The 24,824-nt window shown below is 41.9% G+C and overlaps 2 protein-coding genes across 7 annotated transcripts in view; one reads left to right on the top strand and one right to left on the bottom strand.

Annotated features, from left to right (window-relative positions):
* LOC126282243 (trigger factor-like) overlaps nt 1-22,986 on the top strand; it is a 141,659-nt gene extending 118,673 nt beyond the window's left edge. The window contains exons 2-3 of one of the 4 annotated variants that reach the window (XM_049981833.1): nt 20,050-20,233; nt 22,744-22,986. In XM_049981833.1, the coding sequence (XP_049837790.1) occupies nt 20,050-20,233; nt 22,744-22,868 (309 nt within the window). In that variant the 3' untranslated portion in view covers nt 22,869-22,986. Of the gene's footprint in view, nt 1-19,996; nt 20,234-22,743 lie in introns of those variants that run through there. The other 3 variants (XM_049981830.1, XM_049981831.1, XM_049981834.1) reach the window with 3 other exon arrangements.
* LOC126282247 (uncharacterized) overlaps nt 1-24,824 on the bottom strand; it is a 362,102-nt gene that overhangs the window by 60,632 nt on the left and 276,646 nt on the right. The window lies entirely within an intron of this gene.

Below are 24,824 nucleotides of genomic sequence, written 5' to 3'. Positions count from 1 at the left end.
ATCTTTCCTATTACAAGCACCCTCGCATTTACTTAACACAGGCTTTCAGAAGTCTCACAACGTATCTGCACCTTCCAATGCTCCCGCAATTAACTTCTGCAAGCGGCCTGTTGTGAGACTACTCCATGAGTATCCTGTAACACAATAGCCTGTTGATGTAACCCAACAAACAACTCAGTTAAGTGATCGGTGCTATCTACTGAGAAACGTGACACTCTTTCAAGAGAAGACATCAGAGGATGTCCTCGCTAATATTAGGTTCAACACCCAGCTCCTTGTCCCACAAACGTAGTACTAACATTTGCTGTTTTCAGGCCACATCCTCGCCCTGCCAAAATTTTCTTCTGGACAGCACTAACGGATCCTGTCTGACACGATTTATATCTCGCATTCTATTAGCTAGGAGGCCCAGAAGGGCCTACACTCGGCAAGTCTGCCTTCGAGGTGGGAAGCAAGTTTCAAACATGTTACAGCACGCTTAAGGTCACCTAGTAAACTTATACAGAATTCGGAAGTTTGTTTTACCTCGCCCATTGATTCGGCGAAAATGTTTACTGGTGCAGTCAAGGTAGCACACAGGCTCTGACAATGTTCAAACACAACAGGACGGTATACACACGAATTTAAAAGAAGATTATCACAAATAGTGTAAAAATACTATCACCACTGTGCAATATTATCCTTAACTGTGAAATGACAACCATGGTCTGTTACCATTGATAGCTGATAACAGCGTACAGGGCTGTTAAGTGGAAACACTGAATCCAACTAAAGATAAAATCTAAAGATTTTCTTTATTTACCATAAAGTAACAGCACTACACACTGGTCGAAGCATATCCAGTTTCCCAACATGAGAGTGCTGCTAGAGTGGGTCATGACGAGCTTATTTCACTTAGGAACACATATCTGTAGCAGCAAAGTGTGTGGTGCTAGGCATCACTGATCAGCGTCGCTGCTGCCAAGAGGGTAGGCACAGGGCATGCCATGTAAACCGTCTTGGTGGGAGAACTGCAGGATAACGGTTTAAATGATTTTGTGTCACCAAGGAGAAAGAGACGTCAGATTGAAGTTTTCGACCTATATTTGCAAATAGTATACTCAACATAGTTGCGGATGTTGGCAGGATATACTACAGGTGTACCACCTATTACTGAGACGTGAATGCATTGCTTTTGGTTGTGGAAATGCCTTTTTGATAGGTGTTGCATAGCGAGCAGCATCTGTGCACACTGGGGAGTCTGGTTCGCCCTGAAAAAGTTTGTTATCAAATGGACACAGTCTTATGTTTGTTACTGTATGGAGCAGACAGGGTGCAATCGATGTTTATATAGCATTCTCAACACCGACGTTTTTGATATTCCCGACTCCCGCGCAATTTTTCTGCTACTGATGTGCGGATTAGCCACGACAGCAGCTAAAACACCTACTTGGGCATCATCATTTGTTGCAGGTTGTGGTTGACGTTACAGATGTGGCTGAACGCTTCCCGCGTCCTTAAATGACGTAACTATCCGGCGAAGGGTCCGGACATATGGATCACGTCGTCCAGGATACCGAGCAGCATACACAAAAATGGTTCAAATATCTCTGAGCACTATGGGACTTAACATCTGTGGTCATCAGTCCGCTAGAACTTAGAACTACTTAAACCTAACTAACCTAAATACATCAAACACATCCATGCCTGAGGCAGGATTCGAACCTGCGACCGTAGCAGTCGCGCGGCTCCGGACTGAGCGCCTAGAACCGCGAGACCGCCACGCCGGCGCAGCATACATAGCACACGCCGTTTGGGCATTTTGATCCCAATAGCCATACATCAACACCATATCGACCATTTCCGCAACTGGTAAACGGTCCATTTTAACACGGGTAATGTATCACGAAGCTCATACCGTCCGCACTGCCAGAATGTTACGTGATACCACGTCCTTATATACCTGTGACTATTACAGCGTCATTTATCACAAAGCGAAAAAAGTGTTCGAACTAAAACATTCATATTTCCTTACTTACTACACTAATATGAAATAAAAATGGGGTTCCTATTTTAAAAAACGCAGTTGATATTCGTTTGACCTTTGGCAGCGCCATCTAGCGGGCCAACCATAGTGCCATCAGGTTTCCCCCATCAAGCTAGACGACTGTCGTTCTTTGTAGTTTTTTCGTTTGATGCTTATTTCGTGAGATATATAACATGCATACTATAATCTTAAGAGAAAGCCTTTACTTAACAACATGCAAACACATCAGCTATGGTGCCATTCGGCTAAGGCACTCTTCAGAGAGCATAGGCCCTGCTGACTGCCAATCTTTATCACTAACCAGCGTCAAGCAATAAAATTTCCTAATAATCAAGGGGTGGAGGTAAGGAAATTTTTTAAAAATAATTCAAAACACTGGTAGCTGTCGAAGTTCATCTGACTAATATAATTCTATCCTTAAACTGCCACAGCAGAAAGTGAAAATTAATGGAACAACTATTCCTCTTTTCTTATGTAACCAGAATCAGAGCAGGCAGCGGATTAGTACTTAATCACTAATAATAATTCTTGGAAGCATTAGGCAATTAAGAAACGACTAAGAATAAACGCCAGAGTTACTTGTGATTAGAACATCGACTGTCTTCACATAAGAACATATTTGTTATTTAAGAAAGAGAATACGCATGAACATTAACATTCCGTAAGTAGATACGCTCGCCTAGTCAGGGGAAACCTATCATCAAAGAGTATGGCTACGAAGTCTTTCGCGACGTATTTCTTGAATAAAAATCTCTCGGTGTACATGCCACATCAATTCAGAATAAAACTCCAAACTTTCGACCACTAACTCCATGGTCGTCGTCAGGGATAAAACTAACTGTCGTAAACTATTTTCTTATTATTTATTGAGGGGGCGAGCTGGCATCAGCTTAGTATGCCGCTCTTCAGCCTACAGAATCTGTTTTAAAAAGAGGAAAATAATAAATAATAAAAACAGGCGATAAAATCACAGACTTAAATGGTAATACATCGGAAAAAATCGTGGAACTTAAACCATAGAAACATAGGGTTGATGATGCTAATAAAATACATATGAAGCACACAGGTAAAATAATACACAGACAATTAAAAAACACGGCGACAGTCTGGTTTCTGTTCGCAAGCGACATAAAATTCACACCCAGCGACAGCATTATTTCTGTTCGCAACGCTTTGGAAAGATGAACAACACTGAACGTTCACTTGAACACTGCACTAAAAAGGTGGCAAATAGACATACTACAGCTGAGGGCAAGTGGGTGTTGGGGAACCTGGACAGATGATGGGAAAATAAAAGGGTGGGAGAGGAAAGGCAAAGGGGGGAAGGGAGGGAAAGGAGCCGATGTGGGACGAGAAGCCATGAGAGGGGGGGAGATGCTGGGCAAATGCGACAGGGAGCAGGGAAGGAGAGGAGGGAAATACAAAAGGGCTCAGGGGGCCGAAGGGAGGTAGGGAGAGGGTTAGCGGGGGGGGGGGGGACAGGATGGAAGGGGGAAGAGGGAGCCCATGGAAAGGTAGGAGGGAAAGAGAAAGAGGGGGGTGAGGATCAGGGTTGATCCGAGGGATAAATGGCAGGAGAGAGGGCATCAACCGGGAGGGGGAGTCGATGGAAGCCACCTTGGGAAAGGAGATGAAGGGTGTACAGATGGAGGGTAGGGGGGACACAACAGTGAATACGTTTTAAGGGATGGGGACAGGAGAGGTGAGGGGGATCAAGCAGCGGGAGGTGTGGAGTATGCAGAGATAGTTGCTGATGGGGGAAAGGAATGAGGTTATAGAGGATCCGCATGCGGGATGGGAGACGGATACGGTAGGCGAGATGGTGTGCATTTCACTCAAAGATGTGGAGGGACTTACAGAATTAGGGGGGGGGGGGAGATATCTATGCAGGACTGGCATAACAGAGGATGGGACAGATTAAGCATTTGTAGGTGTGGAGGATGGTATAGGTGTGAAACCGCCATGTCCAGCTAGAGAGGAGTTTGAGGAGTCGGAGGCAGTTGTGGGTTTTGGATTGGATGCAACGGAGATGAGGGATCCAGGTGAATTGACGGTCAATGTTGAGGCCAAACTAAGTGTGGGTGGGGGAAAGGAGGACAGGACGGGTGGAGATAGTAAGGGAGAAATCCAGGAGCCGGAAGGAGCGAGTGGTAGGACTTTCTGTGATTGCCTGGGTCTAGGAAGGATTGATTTTCAGGAGGCACTGGTTACACCTTGCAGCAAAAGGTCAAGGTGATTCTGGAGAAGGCGTTGGGACGTTTGGAGGGTAGGGGCGAGGGCGAGGAATGCGGTGTCATTGCCATACTGCATGAGGTGTACTGGAGGGTGGTTTGGTACAGGAGGTAGCATGATCATTGTACGTGAGGCAGCATTGGCAGTGGTAGGGTTGGACTGGGGAACAGGAGGGGTCCACCTTATGATGGCAATTGTATATGAGGGCTCCCTTGGCGAGGAGGCGGTCAATGGAGGAGGAGGATTCAGTGAAAATCCACATACGTTGGCCCAGCATCATTAAAGATGTGACGGGCTAAGCGGATTTCAATGTTGGGCTGGGAGTTGAGTTCCGCCAACACCTCAGCCTCTGTAACCACAGGGATAAGCTTTGTGATCACAGGGGTGAAGGTTGGCGGACGTCAGAGAGGTTGATACTGACAGGGAGAGGATGGGGTGTTGTAGGCTGTGAGAGTAACACCTTGGTCAAATTGGATCTATGGGATGGAGAAAGGAGACGGTTGTGGAAGGAAGCATTGGTCGATTTAATGAGGACTGAGTCATTGAGAGGAATAAGAAGGGAGACGTGGGCACTGGTGTAGTTTTTACTTATGGTCAGGGAGAGGGTGTGGGCATCAAGGCATTGAGGGTCAGGATTGGAGAGGACAAAGTTGTGGGTGGCAGGAATGGCAGGGGTGGCGGTCGAGGTCAGGTCCATGGGGCTGGGTGGGTCACTGGGGTTTTCTTTGAGGAGATTTCAGGGGAAGGGTGAACACTAGTGCGCTTGGAAGGTTTCATGGTCACGAAAGGGTGGGGAGGGGGCTGGAGGATGGGTTGCAGGGGGGGATGGCGTGGGGATGTACCCCCTCCCTCTAGTGTGGGTGGCACAGAGAGTGTGGCGAGCCGAAATCTGTGATGGCTTAAAGCCTGTCGGAGGTGGTGCAGGAAGAGGTGGAATGTCTGCAAATGCCGAAATACAGCCGAAAATGGCGCAGGAGTGAGGTGGACAGGGAGGAAAGGAAGGATGGGTATGTGGGTGGAGGATAAGCGCCATGTGATGGTGGTTGGAGCAGCGGAGAGAGAGCAGAAAGCCCATTCCCGCCACTGCCTACTGAAACCTGTCTGGCCAGACATGGTGATTGCATCCTTCTACCATCCTCTACACCTACAAATCTCTCATCCGTCCTATCCTCTGCTATTCCAGCATTGCCTGGATCTCCACATCCACCCCCTTTTACAAGGCCCTCCAAATCCTCAAATCCTCCAACGCAATGTGCTCTGCCTTGCTTTCTGTATCCGCCTTCCTGCCCCCACACGGCTCCTGCATGGACTCATCCCCTTCCCCCACATCCTTTACATTGTCTGCAGGCTTGATTCCCCCCCCCCCCACCTGCTGGATTACTCCTTCCTCTTAACCCCCAATGCGTTGCCGCGCCTCTATCGCTGTTCTCTCTCTCTCTCTCCCCCTCCACACCCTCCATCTCCTTCATCAAGGCAATTTCCAGCGCCTCCCCCTCATGGATCTGAAATTCAATGTGACATCTACCCTTCCTTCCAATTATAACCTGGCCTTGTTCCCTACCTCCTCAGGTCCCCCTTTTTCCTCTCTCCTCCTTCTCCCAGAGCGGGTTTCCCTCCTTCCCCCTGGAGACCCTGTACCCCATCCTTCCCACATCCCTCCCTACCTGACCCTCTTCGATGCGCCACCGACCATCTGGCCTCCTCTCTTCCCCTCCCTCCGTCCCTCCCTTCTTCCGATCTACCTCATCTCCTTGCGCCTGGCAGATCCTCCATTTTCATCATCGTCAGTGTGCCACATCATTGTTATGTTTAGTGCTGTTTCTCCTGTGCGTCGAAAGGTGTGATTTTAATTGTTTGCTGGCCTTGTACTTAGTGTCACTGTCAGTGTTTGTTATGTACTACGCCATCGGGAAAATCAGGAATACAGAAATACAAGTCGCTGAGGAATGAAATAAACAGGAAGTGCAGGGATGCTAAGACGAAATGGCCGCAGGAAAAATGTGGAGACATCGAAAAAGATATGATTGTCGGAAGGACAGACTCAGCATACAGGAAAGTCAAAACAGCCTTTGGAGACATTAAAAGCAACTGTGGTAACATTAAGAGTGCAACGGGAATTCCACTGTAAAATGCAGAGGAGAGAGCAGATAGGTGGAAAGAATACATTGAAAGCCTCTATGAGGGTGAAGATTTGTCTGATGTGATAGAAGAAGAAACAGGAGTCGGTTTAGAAGAGATAGGGGATCCAGTATTAGAATCGGAATTTAAAAGAGCTTTGGAGGACTTACGGTCAAATAAGGCAGAAGGGATAGATAACATTCCATCAGAATTTCTAAAATCATTAGGAGAAGTGGCAACAAAACAACTATTCACGTTGGTGTATAGAATATATGAGTGTGGCGACATACCATCAGACTTTCGGAAAAGCATCATCCACACAATTCCGAAGACGGCAAGAGCTGACAAGTGCGAGAATTATCGCACAATCAGCTTAACAGCTCATGCATCGAAGCTGCTTACAAGAATAATGTACAGAAGAACGGAAAAGAAAATTGAGAATGCGCTAGGTGACGATCAGTTTGGCTTTAGGAAAAGTAAAGGCACGAAAGAGGTAATTCTGACGTTACGGCTAACAATGGAAGCAAGGCTGAAGAATAATCAAGACATGTTCATAGGATTTGTCGATCTGGAAAAAGCGTTCGACGATATAAAATGGTGCAAGCTGTTCGAGATTCTGAAAAAAGTAGGGGTAAGCTATAGGGAGAGACGGGTCATATACAATATGTACAACAACCAAGAGGGAATAATAAGAGTGGACGATCAAGAACGAAGTGTTCATATTAAGAAGGGTGTAAGACAAGGCTGTAGCCTTTCGCCCCTACTCTTCAATCTGTACATCGAGGAAGCAATGATGGAAATAAAAGAAAGGTTCAGGAGTGGAAATAAAATACAAGGTGAAAGGATATCAATGATACGATGCGCTGATGACATTGCTATCCTGAGTGAAAGTGAAGAAGAATTAAATGATCTGCTGAACCGAATGAATCGTCTAATGAGTACACAGTATGGTATGAGAGTAAATCGCAGAAAGACGAAGGTAATGAGAGGTAGTAGAAATGAGAACAGCGAGAAACTTAACATCAGGATTGATGGTCACGAAGTGAATGAATTTAAGGAATTCTGCTACCTACGCAGTAAAATAAACAAGGACGGACGGAGCAAGGAGGACATCAAAAGCAGACTCGCTATGGCAAAAAAGGCATTTCTGGCCAAGAGAAGTCAACTAATATCAAATACCAGCCTTAATTTGAGGAAGAAATTTCTGAGGATGTACGTCTGGAGTACAGCATTCTATGGTAGTGAAACATGGACTGTGGGAAAGCCGGAACATAAGAGAATCGTAGAATTTGAGATGTGGTGCTATAGACGAATGTTGAAAATTAGGTGGACTGATAAGGTAAGGAATGAGGAGGTTCTACGCAGAATCGGAAGGAAAGGAATATGTGGAAAACACTGATAAGGAGAAGGGACAGAATGATAGGACATCTGCTAAGACATGAGGGAATGACTTCCATGGTACTAGAGGGAGCTGTAGAGGGCAAAAACTGTAGAGGAAGACAGAGATTGGAATACGTCAAGCAAATAATTGAGGACGTAGTTTGTAAGCGCTACTCTGAGATGAAGAGGTTAGTACAGGGGAGGAATTCGTGGCGGGCCACATCAAACCAGTTAGTAGACTGATGACCCAAAAAAAAAGAAAACGCCATCCGTCGCTACTTCTATGCTCCGGTCATACTGTCCCTTGTGTTCTTTTAATTGTCCCAGTGTGTGGTTTTCTGTGTGCGCTACTTTTTTACGGATTTTATCTCCATTTTACAGTCGCATTTTTTTTGTTTATTGTCTTCCATGATGTTCCCCCTTCTTTATATCTATGTTCACCATGTTTTCTCCTTTGTATATTTTTAAATGTCTTCTATTGTTTGTTCTATGTCTTTCGGCTGGAGAGCAGCGCATATGCTGTTGCCAGCCCGCCCCGATGGAGAATTGAAATACAATAAAAGAAAAGAAAAAGCCACCGCTGATTTTCCCAAATACCAATATTCAGGTGTCGCCGGCGATCGATGCACCGGTCGACAACGGTTCTTACATACTGGCCCACGTACTTCTTGCCGCATTCGCAAGGAATACTACAAATTTTCGACACCATTAAGCTGAGACCGTCTTTGACTGGCCTCAACATTTCCTTAATTTTTCTACGTGGTCGGAAATCTGGTTTTATTCCATGCCACTTTAGGACTCTGCCTATCTTTCTTGTTGTAGCACCTCGAAATGGTAGCCGCGCTATGTGTTGGTCCTCTTCTCTTCTATAGACGGCATCGTGTCTTACTTTCTCGGACAGTACTGATTTAATTTCACCGGCAGCATAACCAATTCCCTTGAAAACAGTCGTGTAATGGTTAATCTCCGGACCGAGGTGGTCCTTGTTGGAAATAGTCCGGCTCCGTGTACTAAAGTATTCAGCATAGCTCTCTTCTGAGACGGACGATGGAAGCTGTTTCTATGCAGATATAAGTCTGTACACAGAATGGCCCAGGCGTCCATCAGGTTTTCGCTCCACCAGCACATCTAAAGAAAGTAATTTCCCTTCCTTCAACCACCTCCATTGTAAATTTTATATTTTGATGTACACAATTTAAAGGTACGACGTAACTGTAGAAGCATGATGGGCGCAGTTGAGGACTACTCAACGCTCGTTCTTCGAAGTCCTCCATGAAGCAATTCGCTATTGCTGGCGAACCCACTGCTATTCCAGCCGCCATTTCATAATAATTTCCACTGTATAAAAAATAAGTGCTCTTCAAGGTATGCCGATACAACTTCAAAATTTCTGAGGAAAAATGAGCAGCCAACAGGTGTAATGTGTCATCCAGAGGTACACTGGTGAACCAGAGAAAGCACGTCGAGCCTGAGCATGATATCATTTGGGCCTGTCTTCATCTGTTTTATGATATCAACAAACATTTTTGAATTCTTAATATGCTGTGGGCAGTGACCAACTATAGGCGCCAACAATTTAGTCAAGTGTGTTGCAAGCCTGTACGTTGGAGAGCCAATAGCGCTAACAATCGGGTCTCAACCTTTGGCAAACCGTACAATCATGGTGGCTTGGGTGCTCTCGGCCGTAAGTTCTTCCCCAGTTCGTCGGAGAGGCCAGAGTTTTTAAGTACCACCCTTGTCTTCCTGCTGAGCGCCGATGTGGAATCCCGTCTGAGAATCCTCCAGTAACAATCCAACTTCCTTGTGGTAATCTGGAGCATTGAGAATTAGCGTGACGTTCCCCTTGACAGCCGGTAAAACAACTAGATCTTCATCCTTCTGCAACAAATTCAGTACTTGTATCTCCTCTCTGCTGATGTTTGACTTAGGCGACTTGGATGTCGCTAAAATCCGGCTAGTAACAAGAGTACAATAAATGTAAATAATTGTACAGTAAATGCATTATCGCTGAGAGTGCGAGCAGTCACGTGGAGATGGTTGTAGCCATTGGTTGTGTGTATTCGCCGGTGTTACTACGCAAAGGTCGGAGATAAAAAGTCTGTTTGGAAAGTGCAGAGCAGTGAACACTGAAATACTCGTTTTGGCGAATGTTGAATATGGGTAAGCTCTGTGTATGGCATTTATTGGGCGCAGTACAAATACAACAATAGTAATCAAATAAGATCAAGAGTGCTATGTGTGCTCTTGTTATTGGATATGGCATGGCAGGATCCACCTGTGCCCTGTTTTAACGCTAAATGAAGGCGCACGACAGACCAACGTCATCATAAAGTGAAGTAATATCTAGGCTGACCAGCGGAATCGTAAATTGATTGCTGCTTTCGTGCATTTTGTCACGTAAATATTTTTCCTAAGTCGTTATCCAAGTAGTATCCCTCTGTAACATCAACAGTTTTTTCTAGTTGGTAGTTGATAGATTAGTATTGATCGGCCCTGGATAAAACTCGGTGAAGTCCGTAGAGTGATGATACTGTTATTAGGTAAAGACGACGTTACAGAAAACATTGCTGAACGGAAATCTCGACCTGTGTGTGATATTTACTGCACCAATTGCGACCAGCATTAGGCTACTCGTCCTAATTAACTCGTTTATATTCGATGGTATAACAGTTGCTACAAAATATTAATGATAAGTTCAATTTAGTTCCAGGGACACCAACCTCCCCATAATTTGGTTATAATTTCAAATCTCTAGTGAGTCATAACGTTGCGATTGCTTCCTAGCGTCAAAGCGTTTCTATATATGGGTCGTGCACTTCAGTTCAATATTGTCGCAGCAGGCAAAATATGACAGTTATGTCTCTAAACAGTTTTGCTTTCCCATGTGGTGGAGGTGGTGCTGGGGAGGGGGGTGGGAAATTAATAACTTATCTGCTTTAAAACTATTGCCAAGTTCCAGAGTCCATTTGCAATTGCGAATGAAGTTTATTGTCTATCACTGTTCAGTGCCTAAATAAAGCTGAGTTCGAGTTATCTAATTAAAAATTTCACTTCAGTCTAATATTAGGTAGTCCTCCATCTGAATTCTAAACGATGTTATAGTTGAAGTCAATGTTTCGTTTCACTGCGTCATAGTAGATCGAAATTCTCAATCTTCAAAAAACAATCTAATTACGCCTACATACACGAGTATTCAAACAAGTCAGACCGGCTTCGGCTAACTCTGGTAACGTAGTTGCAACGGACCTAATTTTCCATAGCTATTATTCACAATTCTCAAAGAGTACTAAGTATTCTTTGAGATCGTTGGCTTTATTTTGCTAGTTTTACTTATAATGATTTTGTGATTTAATATGATTTTGAGTTTGAGTTTACTGAGATTCTATCTTTCTTCTGTAAGATGATAAACTGCTAAGCATAAGGTTCCTGTTTCAGTTACTGGTTATTATCCAAATAATAGTGTTAAATGGAACTTCGGTTACTTGTTCACTTTTCATGGAGTTTGGAACTTGCTATGCGAAAACTTCTGGGGTTTTGGTTGCTATTTTTTCTTTTTTCTTTTTTCGTCCGAGGAAGTGGCATTACAACCGGCCCCCCAGGCGTTTATCAGTGCATTCCCTTTTGCATACACAAGAGGGTGCTCTGATTATCGGACAAGTATTGGTACTGGTTGCTTCCTCATGGCTCAAAACGTTATATGTCATAAAATAACAATATTTGAAAATTTTTTTTAAAAATATGGGCCTAACAGTATTGCCTTCTAATATTTTCACTATTGCTAAACTAATAATTGAAATATTTCACCACTAATATTACAAAGGCCTAAGGAATGCGCCTGTTTAAAAGTACCACACTTAAGTATTTCAAGCATAAAGTAATTTAGAACTATTATTAAATATTGTCATCACGCACGATTACATGATTTACAATTGGTCTCAGTTCATTGTCATGTCTATGAATTTGCATTTGTAAATTAACTTCATTACAACATAATAATTACAAAATATTCACTTCACTGACTTTCGTTGCGATTATCGGAAAGTGTGTAGACATGGCGTCTTGAACCATGGTCTGCTAGTGCATCTGTTCATACTATTATTACTCTAAACGTATCCTCCCAGTTCCTATGGAAATGATACTTAGGTGGATGGAGAATGTCTCTGGAGTCTCTATTAATAGCCGGACACAGTGACCGAGCGGTTATAGTCGCTTTAGTCCGGAACCACCCGGCAGCTACAGTCGCAGGTTCGAGTCCTGCCTCGGGCATGGATGATTGTGATGTACTTAGGTTAGTTAGGTTTAAGTAGTTCTACGTCTAGGGAACTGACAACCTCCGATGTTATGTCCCATAGTACTCAGAGTCATTTGAACCATCTCAATTAATACTTGTTTTGCTGGAGAGTTACTATCTACCTATAGGCGCCTGCTTATTGATCTATTTCACCATTTGTGTTGCACTCGCCAGGGGTCAATCGAAATTGTGAAGTACATGTCCACTTATTTGTACACATTTAGTATTCTCAGGTAATTACGTTTCGCGTATGTACCATAACACTTTAAAGCAAAACAGTTATCCACAACCCACACAGCCAGCAATGAAAACTATCTTTGTGAAGTAAACGTATTAGGACAACATGAAGCAGACCTCATAAACTGATGTTCTAATTACTTCCCAGTTTTACTTTTGTCCCAGTGTTTTTGGTTCTTTGTGAGAGATACATTTTTTTCTACATCAGTTTTATAATAATTTCAATGAACGAAGACAGAACTAAGAATTGGCATGCTGCAGTTTACACACATTACTCAGACTATTCTCACATATTTAGACCGGAAAGGTACTTACATCGCGTGGAATAGCCTGATTTGTATGACGGGAGGCAGATTATTGTCAGCACCATACAAGAAAGAGTCGACAAATTTTTCTGGGTAAGATTATGTCATGGTCAGAAAGAGACTCCAAAATCAGACACTGGATTGTAAGGTGTACCCAGTAGCAGATATAGACTCAGATCACAATATAGTAGTGATAAAGAGTAGGCTGAAGTTAAGGACGTTGGTCAGAAAGAATCAATACGCAAAGAAGTCGGATATGGAACTACTAAAGAATGACGATATACGGTTGAAGTTCTCTAAGGCTCTAGATAAAGCATAGATACGACAATAAGGAATAGCTCAGTAGGCAGTACAGTTGAAGAGGAATGGACATCTCTAAAAAGTACCATGACAGAATTTTGGAAGGAAAACATAGGTACAAAGAAGGTAACTACGACGAAACCATGGATAACAGAAGAAACACTTCGTTTGGTTAATGAAAGGAGGAATTACAAAAATGTTCTGGGAAACTCAGTAGTAGAGAAATACAAGCCTCTGAGGAATGAAATAAATAGGAAATGCAGGGAAGCTAAGAAGAAATGGCAGCAGGAAAAATGTGTAGATATCGAAAAAGAAATGATTGTAGGAAGGACAGACTCAGCATACAGGACAGTCAAAACAACTTTCGATGACATTAAAAGCAAGGGTGATAAAATTAAGAGTGGAACTGAAATTCCACTGTTAAAATCAGAGGAGAGAGCGGATCGGTGGAAAGAATATCCTGAATGCCTCTATGAGGGGGATGATTTGTCTGGTGTGGCATAAGAAGAAATGGGAGTCGATTTACAAGACATAGATGATCCAGTACTGGAATAAGAATTTAACAGAGCTTTGGAGTACTTAAGACCAAATAAAGCAGTACGGATAGATAACATTCCGTCAGAAATTCTGAAATCATTGTGGGAAGTGACAACAAAACGACTGTTCACGTTGGTGTGTAGAATGTATGATTCTGGCGTCATACCGTCTGACTTTCGGTAAAATATCATCCACACAGTTCCGGAGAGGGCAAGAGCTAAGAAGGGTGAGAATTACATCATAATCATCTTAACAACTGATGCATCCAAATTGCTGACAAGAATAATATACAGAAGAATGGAAAGGAAAATTGAGGATGCGCTAGATGACGATTAGTTTGCCTTTAGGAAAGGTAAAGGCGCGAGAGCGGCAATTCTGACCTTGCGGGAGACAAGGCTCCTATACAATATGTACAACAGACAAGAGGGAATAATAAGAGTGGGCGACCAAGATCGAAGTGCTCGTATGAAAAAGGATGTACGACAAGGTTGTGCTGTTGGCCCGTCCTGTTCAATCTGTACATCGAGGAAGCAATGATTGTAAATGAAAGAAAGGTTCAGGAGTGGAATTATAAGTCAAGGTGAAAGGATATCAATGATATGATTTGCTGATGATATTGCTACCTTGAGTGTAAGTGAAGAAGAATTGCATGGTCTGCTGAACGGAATGAACAGTCTAACGAGTATAGAGTATTGATTGAGAGTATATCGAAGAAAGACGAAGGTAATGAGAAGTAATAGAAATGAGAACAGCGAGAAACGTAACATCAGGATTGATCGTCAGGAAGTAGATGAAGTTAAGGATTTCTGCTATATAGGCATTAAAATAACCAATGACGGACAGAGCAAGGAGGACATCAAAAGCACACTAGCAGTGGAAAAAAGGGCATTCCTTGTCAAGAGGAGCCTACTAACATCAAATATCAGTCATAATTTGAGAAAGAAATTTCTGAGAATTTACGTCTGGGTACAGTATTGTATGGTAGTGAAACGTGGACTGAGGGAAGACCGGAACAGAAGAGAATCGAAGCATTTGAGATGTGGTGCTACAGAAAATTACATTGAAAATTAAGTGAACTGATATGGTAAAGAATGAGGAGGTTCTGCGCAGAATCGGAGAGGGAAGGAATATGTGGAAAACACTAATAAGGAGAAGGGACAGGATGACAGGACATCTGTTAAGACATGAGAGAATCACTTCCATGGTTCTAGAGGGAGCTGTAGAAGGCAAAAACTATAGAGGAAGACAAAGATGAGAATACATCCAGCAAATAACTGAGGACGTTGGTTGCAAGTGCTACTCTGAGATGAAGAGCTTAGCACAGGAGAGGAATTGGTGGCGGGCCACATCAAACCAGTCAGAAGACTGATGACGAAAAAAAGAAAAAAGACCAGAATACTTGCCGAACACACACTAACAACATTTATGACTTATTTTTTGATGGGACAGACAAGAGGGATCCTGCTTTACAGCGTCTATTACGAAGCGCTGGGGCCCGCAGTGCTCCACAATGTTGCCTGGTCGTGGGACAGATTTCGCCCACTTGCTCATTCAGGCGGTACAATTGCGACATGTATTTGGTAATCCACATCATTGTTGACTTCCTTGGGAGTGAAGATATAATTATAATTGCTGTTTCCACTGTTTTTAAGGCTTAATGTTGCCACTGCGATTAAAATCTTGATGTAAATCAGATGTATTGCATCTATAGATGGCAAGAACTGCAGCCAATATGTTTGCCAGGATGGAGTGGAATTGAGTGCCGCAGTATGGCCAACTGCACTTTTGAGACGTACATGACAATATTCACAGTTGTGCAGCTGTCTTCCTTCATGGCTGCTACAAGTAGTGGGAACAGCTAGATGTTACCCACGCTTGAATGTGCTGACGCCGCCACGTTGCTTCGGCTGATGTTGCAAGGAAGGCACGAGCTCAACGACCCACATCACTCTTCACTAGTAGCAGTCTGGTCGGTGTTGACCGTTCTGCCACCGGAGGGAAGCGGCATGGCTAGTACGTTAATAGGGCGATCTCTATGGTGTCATATACGGTGTTCCCAAAAGCTGTGTATAAGGTGGCCAGAGTCATGCAGTGTCCCGTTATGGCCTTTTTGCGAGAGGATAGCCAGCGATGTCAGTGTCTGCCAGGAGAAACAGATCGGCAGGAGGCAGATACTGTGCTGTTGGAAGTTTGGCAGCTTACTATGTGTCATCAATTAGTGGTACAGGGGCCCTATGGCAGAAGTACCCTAACATTCACTTCCGTGAAGAGCCCTCAGCGGCCAAGGCTTTCAGACTAAACAAGCTGTTGCATCGTGGGTAGAAGTTATCTACGTGGGCTGCAGATAGTGTCACAGGACCCGCATTTCGTCTCTTAGATCCATACTGGGATCTGAAATGTGAAAATGTGGGTATTTCCATCATTAAGTTTATGGCATGTCCGTTGTCATTTGAGAAGACTGAGTGCTTTTGCTCTGTTTTTCTGGAACCATCAGAGCTCTCCACTGCGCCGTGGCGCCCCAGCTCATCTCTTCAAGCTTCAGTTTCGAGTTTTCACCGTGACTCTCTGCTGGAAAGCCACTCTTGCATACGACCTACACATTGTTGCTTTATTTTGCGTGGTTGACAGAATCTCGTTATGCTCCCTTCCCTGTGAGGTCATTGTGCTGCATCGGCACCTTGGTCGTCCAGTTCAGGTCGCATGTGGCAATATTAGGTCGGTGGAGTGCCCTCCCTACATGCCATTTCTGTTGATCTTCCTGGTTTGTATTCCATTCTAGAGGGTAACAATTACTGCACTATATGTCAAAAACTAAATTTGTTACAAACTACAAAGTGGACACTATTTATTCAACATATAAACCTCGCTTCGGACTTTCGGATTTAGAACAACTATAATGAACAATTTTGGAACAGCGATCAAATAAATTAAAAAAAAAAAATTCTTTTTAAAATTCGGTCTTGATCGCACCACGTATGCTGCAAGAACATAGGTGACCATCATCAGACCTGTCTTACTAGATTGACAATAAAATATCACCAAATCCTGATGAGGATAAAATATAATAAGACATTTTATACCCATGGCATCATTAGAAAATGGTAGATGGAGCACTCTTCTCAGCTGTGAGGATGTCAACTAGTGCCAGCAAGTGACGGGCATACGCTCAAATACGAAGGTGCTCCACCTACCTATTCTCCCTCTGCCTCACGTCAACCAATCAGTGTAAAACGGGTTCTCATAATCGTCAAAACGTAAAAGAACAAAGTAGAATAATAAGACAAAAATAGTAGTATGTAAAATATCTCTCTATAACCATGGAACTACTTATATATTGTATATTGTATATTTTTACAGTATTTATTTCCATGGCTGTAGAGAGGTATTTTATACATAATTATTTTAATGTAATTATTGTACTTTTTTACGTTTTGACGATTATGTGGACTCATTTTACACTGATTGGTTGACGTGAGGTAGAGGGAGAATAGGTAGATGGAGCATCTTCGGATTTAAGGGTATGCCGTCACTTGCTGCCACCAGTTGACATCACAGCAGCTGAGAAGAGTTCTCCACCTACCATCTTCGAAGGATGCCATGGGTATAACAAGTTGTATTGTATTTTATCCTTATAAGCATTTTGTCATATTTATTGCCAATCTAGTAAGGTTTCTATTACTTTCTAAATTAAATTACAGGTTTGATGATGGTCATGTGATATGACCGAAACCAGTCACCTATTCTTGTAGCCAATGACGTCCTGAATGGCTGTTTTCAGTACAGCAGTGGTTTTGGGATTATTCCAAAACCTTCTCTTACCGTCCGGTAGTCACTCTGCTATCACCGAATATCGCATTGATTATTCCGTGACCGGACATTACGCACCACCCAGTCAGGCCCGTTGAAGGTTAAGAGACTTATAGATCACAAAATGGGGATTCTCAGTCCCCTAAATGCTCCAATTTCGCTTACTGACGAACCCATCTAAATGAAGGTGGGCTTCGTCGCTAAACCAAATCATATTCGCATACTTATTCCCGTCATGCCATTGGGCCATCTGTGCAGTTTGAAGGTCCTAACGCAAACTGTTCAGAAGATGTGACGATTCTATTTCATGTAGTTCAATAATTTTTCAAATGGCTCTGAGCACTATGGGACCAACTGCTGTGATCATCAGTTCCCTAGAACGTAGAACTACTTAAACCTACCTAAACTAGGGACATCACACGCACCCATGCCCGAGGCGGGACTCGAACCTGCGACTGTAGCGGTCGTGCGGTTCCAGACTGTAGCGCCTAGAACCACGCTGCCACTCCGCCCGGCACCAATAATTGTCATCCTGTATGTATTGTATAGTAGTCTGAATTGGTTTCAGCTCTGATACCGACCAGAGAACACTTTAACAATTGCCTCATCAGCCTGAAATATTATGCTGTGGCCTAAAAGTCCCCTTTCCTTTTGAAAGTTTGCGTAGAATTTTGATTTTGATGTTCTTGGAACAAAATATCACGATTTGTGGCTGTGACCAAAATACCTTACACGCAGCGTCGCTGTCTATCCTCCTTGCCAATCAGCATCGCTGTTACCCAGTGCTAAAAACTCTGTCTTAGTCTACTGTTGTTACTATGCTTCTTCCTTGGTTGGCTGGTTTGTGCAGTATCTTGCAATCGAATTCACTGTACTTTAATGCCCACTGTGTCCACCAACTGAACTGATCGGTCAGTCCCAACAAACGCTTTTATTGCGGCATGATCCATCACTACATTGAATACTTGTCTATAGAGAAAACATTGTATGTTACAAATACCGTAGATAAGTGCTAACATGTCCATCTACATTGTGGAATAATTCCACTCTGCTCTAATCAAATGTCTGGATGCATGTTATTAGAGCAGTTTCACTGAGTTAATACAATAAATTATGTTTTAAATTAGTAGAAGAGATTATAAATTCGTGGAATGTTGTACAACCGTGTACGAGATGAATCCGAGACAATATATATAATATAAATAAATAGAACTAATATACCACCAAGAAATGTTAAGAATAAAGTGTATGATAGTCAATAACTTTCCATTATTGTTCCCGTTATTAACCCAACCAATAAAGTTTGGAGAGTAATGAAAAGTATTAATGATATTAAGGGGACACGTTCAATGGATTGAATCTGGTAATATAATGTTATAGCTTTGAGAGGTTAAATCATATGCTTTGAGGCTGAGATCCATAGGATCAGGAAGACCAACAAAATTCGCAGCGTTTGACGAGATTGTACCAAGCACATCCCGAGCAATATTCCAGGAGCATTATTCTAAATGAAGGTTCGGTGTTACGCCACTAAATGAAATTAGAGGTGGATGTAGAAACTTTTAAAGTGTTTCCTGGATGCTACAAGCACGAGAACAACGGAAATGTAATTTCGCATAGTTACTTCACCGATTTAACATTGCAACATGCCATGACCAAGGTGCCAATGCAACAGGCTGACCTCACAGGGAAGTGAACATCATGTCATGCTGCCAACCACGTACAATGAAGTAACAATGTGTAAATCGTATGCAACCAAACGGCTGCTTTCATAAATTTACACAGCACGTTTTTCAGGCATCACAAGCAGTTTCTCAAGATTAGACTCAAGGGTGTTTGTTTCATACCGCAATGTATGCATTAGTGTCCATGAAAGTCACAACCCATGCTGATGTTGATGGTGGTAGGTGAAGTGAAAGTTTTATTTTTATACCTGTCAGGAGGACGAAATGATGTGATTCTTTTAGAGTCACTCTATACACGAAAATCGTGAATAGTAATGAAATAAATCTAAAAGAATTGCTACTGCTAATACGCATGTGAATCCTTGTTAGAAGCTACCACCGTTGATAGTATTTGTCACAGTGGATGAAGCACTGAGGAAAAAAGTGATAGAAAGTTCTTAACATGGAATGCAGTTATAGGGCACCAAACATCAGTACCGGGGTTCACAAGCCCATTCTCAGGTTGCAGCTAATAGTAAGAGTCTATACCTTACATAATAGACACTTACAGCTCACAATTATCGGAACAAAACAGAAACAGTATTAAGCATAGCTAAAATGCGATAACGAATTATTACATAAATAATCAGAGAATGCACTGAATAACATTGGACAATTTCAGTTACATGTAGAACATGATAATGCAAAGTAACAACAACAAGAAGTACGTTAATAGTACATGAATCGATTCTTTGTCCTTTTTAAATTAGTTATTAAAACACTGATTACTCTTCTATATTCTTGTTCCTACAAAGGAAAGAGGTTGTAATTCATGTCTATAAACTTTAAGATACATCAACTCTTTTTCTTCGTTCTGCTGTATTTGTCAGCTGTAGTACATCCAATTTTGCTAGCGTCTTTTAGAACCTTGAGCTTCAAGTTTTACTACCATGTCCAGCACGATATTTCAGCCATTATGATAGCACAACGATACGGCTAATCGCATATTTCGAAGTATGCCTCGAGTAGCTGTCCTTACTTGCCACACTATGAGCGATAAGGGTCCGACGCGCCCTATAAGAGGAGGCCAGTGTGCTCGGTTGTGGCACTTGTAGCAAGGTCCTCAACTTAGAAGCCACTACAGACATGAAGGTAGCCCTCGTCCTGCTGATCTCTGGCGTGTTGCTTGTAGCGTACTGCACGCCGCTGGCTGCTGCAGACGATGGAGACGAAGTGTTCGAAGATGACGACGAGACTGACAGCTTAGCAGACGAAGACGCTGACGACAGCGGTGCTGACGAGGGCCTAACTGTAGAGAGCAGGAAGGCAGTCAAAGGTAAGCAGCAGCTCAAGATGACAGGCGGTGCACAGCTCTAACCATCAAGATTGCACTATTTGCTCCCCCAGGCAGGCGCTCTGACATTGTGAATGTCTGCAGGCAGCTCAAGGGCAGCATTCACGTTGTGGTGATATTGCAATTGTACGACTAGCACGGTTCTCAATAGGCTAAATATGCTGCTACATTCAGTCACATTTACCTTTAATATGGATATTATGGCCCATTAAAATAGTTACGCTCTCTAAGTATGGACCCATGTTGAAAGGGCATTAGGTTTACATTTGTGTCATATTGAGGGGCTGTCTACTGATCACTATGATACCTCACTTCCATGTAGCTCAACAGCATAACATTTAGCGGAAAGTAAGACATTAGCACTAGTCGTCTATGTAAATTGTACTAAATTTGCGCTGCAGATTTCTATGACAATTTCTTGCTGAAAATGTACCGATAATAACGAAAATCCACATACCATAAGCAATGAGAAAGAATGATGCTGTCTTCAGCCCAATAAGTACAACATTATAAACAAACTAATAAGCATGCTCTCAGTGTTGAGTGCTGAGACATACACTGAACACTTATAACAGAGCTGCACTTTTGAATATTTGGAATAACTGATGGGACATGTTCCTAATATCTGTATTGACCGGAAAAAGCATCGATTCTGAACAACAAATGAAATAAAAAAATGTAGACTCTGTTATAACCGAAATGTTATTGCTCTACTACTTCAATACAAAAATGGTTGAGAGAATTTTGACAGATACTAAATACAGCAAAGTGGTTAGCGAAATTTCAGATAATGAAGTAACATATTTTTTAGTTTAGATTGTAATGCTTAATCTAAATGGTTGCCAGTTCATGGTGTGAGCGAAAAATGTTGTATAGTTATTAAGCTGGGAAAGTATTTACACAAAAGTTACTGCAAGCCAGTCAGGTGGGAATGGTCCCAACGATTACTTGAGCTCAAGCGCAAACTCGCAGTTAGCAACATGAACTAAATCTAAACATGAAATCAGTAAGACAAATTGCATTATGCAATGCACTAAACTCCGAATTGTGTGGCACTCAGTTTGTATAATAAATAGCTTCGAACAGCCTGGCATAGCGCCTACTGTTAATATTTCTAAAATTGCAATCGTACATAAATAAATATTTTCTGTTAAGCAAAATATGTTTTTCAGCATATATATTTCATTAAATAACCACTGATTAACTTTTGCATTAATCTATTATGTATTTTAGAAATGTGAGAAGAAATTATTGAACACACAAGGCATATAAATTTTCTCATAAACAATAGTCTTTAAAAACTTTATGGAATTACTTCTTCGTAATCCCTGAATATTAATACTGGTTTGAAGTGATGATTTCGCTGTTCTTTAACAATCAGACTTAATTATTTTTTAAAGTTTGGTAATTTTCAGTTTTTTAAACAAAGTACTAAAATTAAATTAGGTCAGCCGTTTTTGTCTTCTTGTATTCAATAGTGGCTCTCAGTTTTAATTAATAATTTCAGATAGGACTTTACTTGATAACTTCTTAAGTCTCAGTACTCAATGTTAACGTTAAGTTGGTAATTACTCACAAAATGAATCTACTACGTTGGCTAGCCTGGACACACTTCTAAATATGAAAGTTGTTCTTGCCTTAACTCAGTGAGTGGCTGCTGGTGCTGCGAAAGATAATAAACGCCACAATGCATGGCAACAGGCTTGTCTTGTCCCTTTGCAATACACAGTTTATGGCCTGCAGCGCTCTTCTTTCGTATTAATTCCAATTCATGCTTTTTGCACTGTTTCCAGTTAGCACCATTATTACGCCTGGTCACAACACATATTTCTTCCAGTTTGGTACTTTACGATGTGCTGCTGCCAGCCACTATGCTTGAGCACATGTGTGAGACTCTACTTCACTGCAACATCTGTGCCCAGTGGCAATGTTCCCTAATTCAAATACATTCTCTGACAGCTCACTGTAGCAAACTGCCCTGACTGGACTAGCGTATTTGCTACGTGTTAGCACATAATTCCTATCTAGATATTGCATTTAAATTGGATAATCATATTCACTGATAAGAATAAATTTACAAATTATGTTAAAATGCGTTACATAAAAATTTACTCCTGTTCACACAATTACAACATTAATGGTCCGAAACGTTCTTGTGTGTTAGGCATTGTGTTGGTGTGTTACACACCGTATCCACGTATGTTCCTTTCTGCATTGGTAGACTTTTTTGTTCCATGCCCACAGTTTTGCTTTCCACAGGGCTCAGTTACCGTGTGAGTTACGTAATTAGAAATATAATTGCCAGAGTTTCACTAATGAAAACAGACTAACATTTATGTGTCAACCACTTCTTAAATACGAGTATAAAAAATGCACATAAAATTCAGGCTTAGTGTTTCCACGAGCTGTAGGCGGCGTTGCTGTAATGGCTACTGGAATTTGCTGGTGAGACTCTTTCTTGATCATCAAGTCTGTCTTTTATTGTTGAGCAGGTGCTCACGCCCGAGCCGGACACGCGAAACACGCGCGTGCAGGCAGCCGACACGCTGCGAGCAGAGCTGCAAACAGGCCCCACGCCAGGTCAGGCGCCGCCCGCAAAGCCGCCCACAGCGTGTAGCCGCCGCTGCTGAGGGGGCACCACACCATGGAGGCGCAGTCTGGAGCAGCTCACACTGTCCTGTACTCTACACCGACACGGCAGAAATAAATCACTACTGCTCTTTGCAGCAAACATATGTGTTTATACGTTTCCTGTAATTTACACCTATGGTCACAAGCTTATTTCTTATCAGATTATGGGTTTCGGTCTTTAATGACTATCGTCAGACGTGCAGTATAAATGGAAAAACATTAATACACTCTCAAAGTGTCTACATCTTAAGAACAATACATAGACCATAATGAAAAGTAGTAATGACAAAATATACATTTGTGCACTTTAAAAATGAAGGATCATACCTGTTTCATAAAAACAAAGTCCTAATGTACTGCAACCACAGTAGCATCGTCAAATGATAAATGGAGAATCAGCACCAGCATCATCAAATACATCTAAATAACATCACATGCATGAGTCATGTCGTCAGTAGTACTACTGTTTAAAACAAGCTGCCATACAGTAGCCACAAGATGTTTGTGTTGTAACATCACCAGATGTCGCTAATGTCGCCATACACTAGTTTTCAATAATGAATTGAAACTGAGAAAATCAAAGGAGATGCAATAGTCTGTAATAAGCTTAGAACGTAAAAAAGGCATTACAGTAAAATAAGCAATAAAACAAGAACATGACAAAAGTAAGACTGTTAAAAAGAGGAAGAGTTAAGAAACAGTGGTTGACATGTGCTCTAGTGCGTGTGTTTATTACTCAGTACTTAAGAAATGTAAGTTCTAGAACACACGTAGTTGATAACTGCGAACAGGATAATACTGCAAAAGTTCTAGAATTTTTGGAATTTGCTTCCGTTATAGACTGTTAATAATATACTCACTTCTGCAATGTAATAACACCAATATTCCCCTTTTTCTAAGTCCTTATCGGGCTTAAATGGCAGTTTTTATGTTTTATAAATGCGTATCTACAATGTATAGTACTGGGTTTCATGTTGCAAAATGATACTAAATGAGCTGTTATGAAAGGAATAAAAAGAGGAATTTATTACAATCTCACACTTAATGCTTTTCTAGGTACCACAAAATTTCCAAAGCTAAATATATAATTGCAGTGGAGTTCTTCGATGTGCCATGCAAAGATGAATGGGAAATTTACATTTAAATTTTTGACTCAAATAGCTATCATCAGAAGTAATTATTGAGAGATAATGAAGTAATAAATGTGACAGTTGATAGCAGGGCATTATTAAATTGCATTATGAAATGGAAGTGTGGCCCACCAGATTACAGTGGGTGGAGACAGTGCCTGAGGCAATGCGTGACATGAAAGTGTCAGATACATCCCACTGCACAACACATTAAAGAACAACAAACTGACAATCAAGTATGATGTTACTTGTCAAGCCACTAACCTTTATGAACCATCAGTATAGGACAATAAATGTTCCAATTAATCAACCAGAGAAGGAAAAGCTTTTTCCTCAATATATTGCAACACTTCTAATTGTTGCGGTTCGTATGATCAATATAATTCCATCTTTAACTGCCACAAAAGAAAGTGAAACTTAATGGAAAAACTATCCCACACTTATTATGTAACGACAATCAGAGCAGTAACAATTAAACACATAAGAACATTTCACAGATGGAACAAGGTGATTAAGGAACCGAGTAGAGTAAATATTACCAATTTGCTGTAAGGTGAAGCAGACAGCTTTAAAGTCTGACAGTCGTTATAATATATATTAAAGCCAGTTCAAGAATAATTAACAAATTACTAGTAGTTAGAACTACTCCTGTCATCATATAAGAACACTTCAAATACTACTTGCCTTGCAGAACGATTTCCAAACGGTTTGGAAGGCACAACCGTTAACACTGGCCTCATGGACCGGCACACCCATCTGGTGTAAGTTCATGTAGCACATAGAAGGATCAGAAATTGGTCACTGATGAACCA

This window comes from Schistocerca gregaria, chromosome 7 (assembly GCF_023897955.1).
Source record: "Schistocerca gregaria isolate iqSchGreg1 chromosome 7, iqSchGreg1.2, whole genome shotgun sequence".
Lineage (NCBI taxonomy): Eukaryota > Metazoa > Arthropoda > Insecta > Orthoptera > Acrididae > Schistocerca > Schistocerca gregaria.
This window is presented reverse-complemented; position numbering and strand designations above follow the sequence as displayed.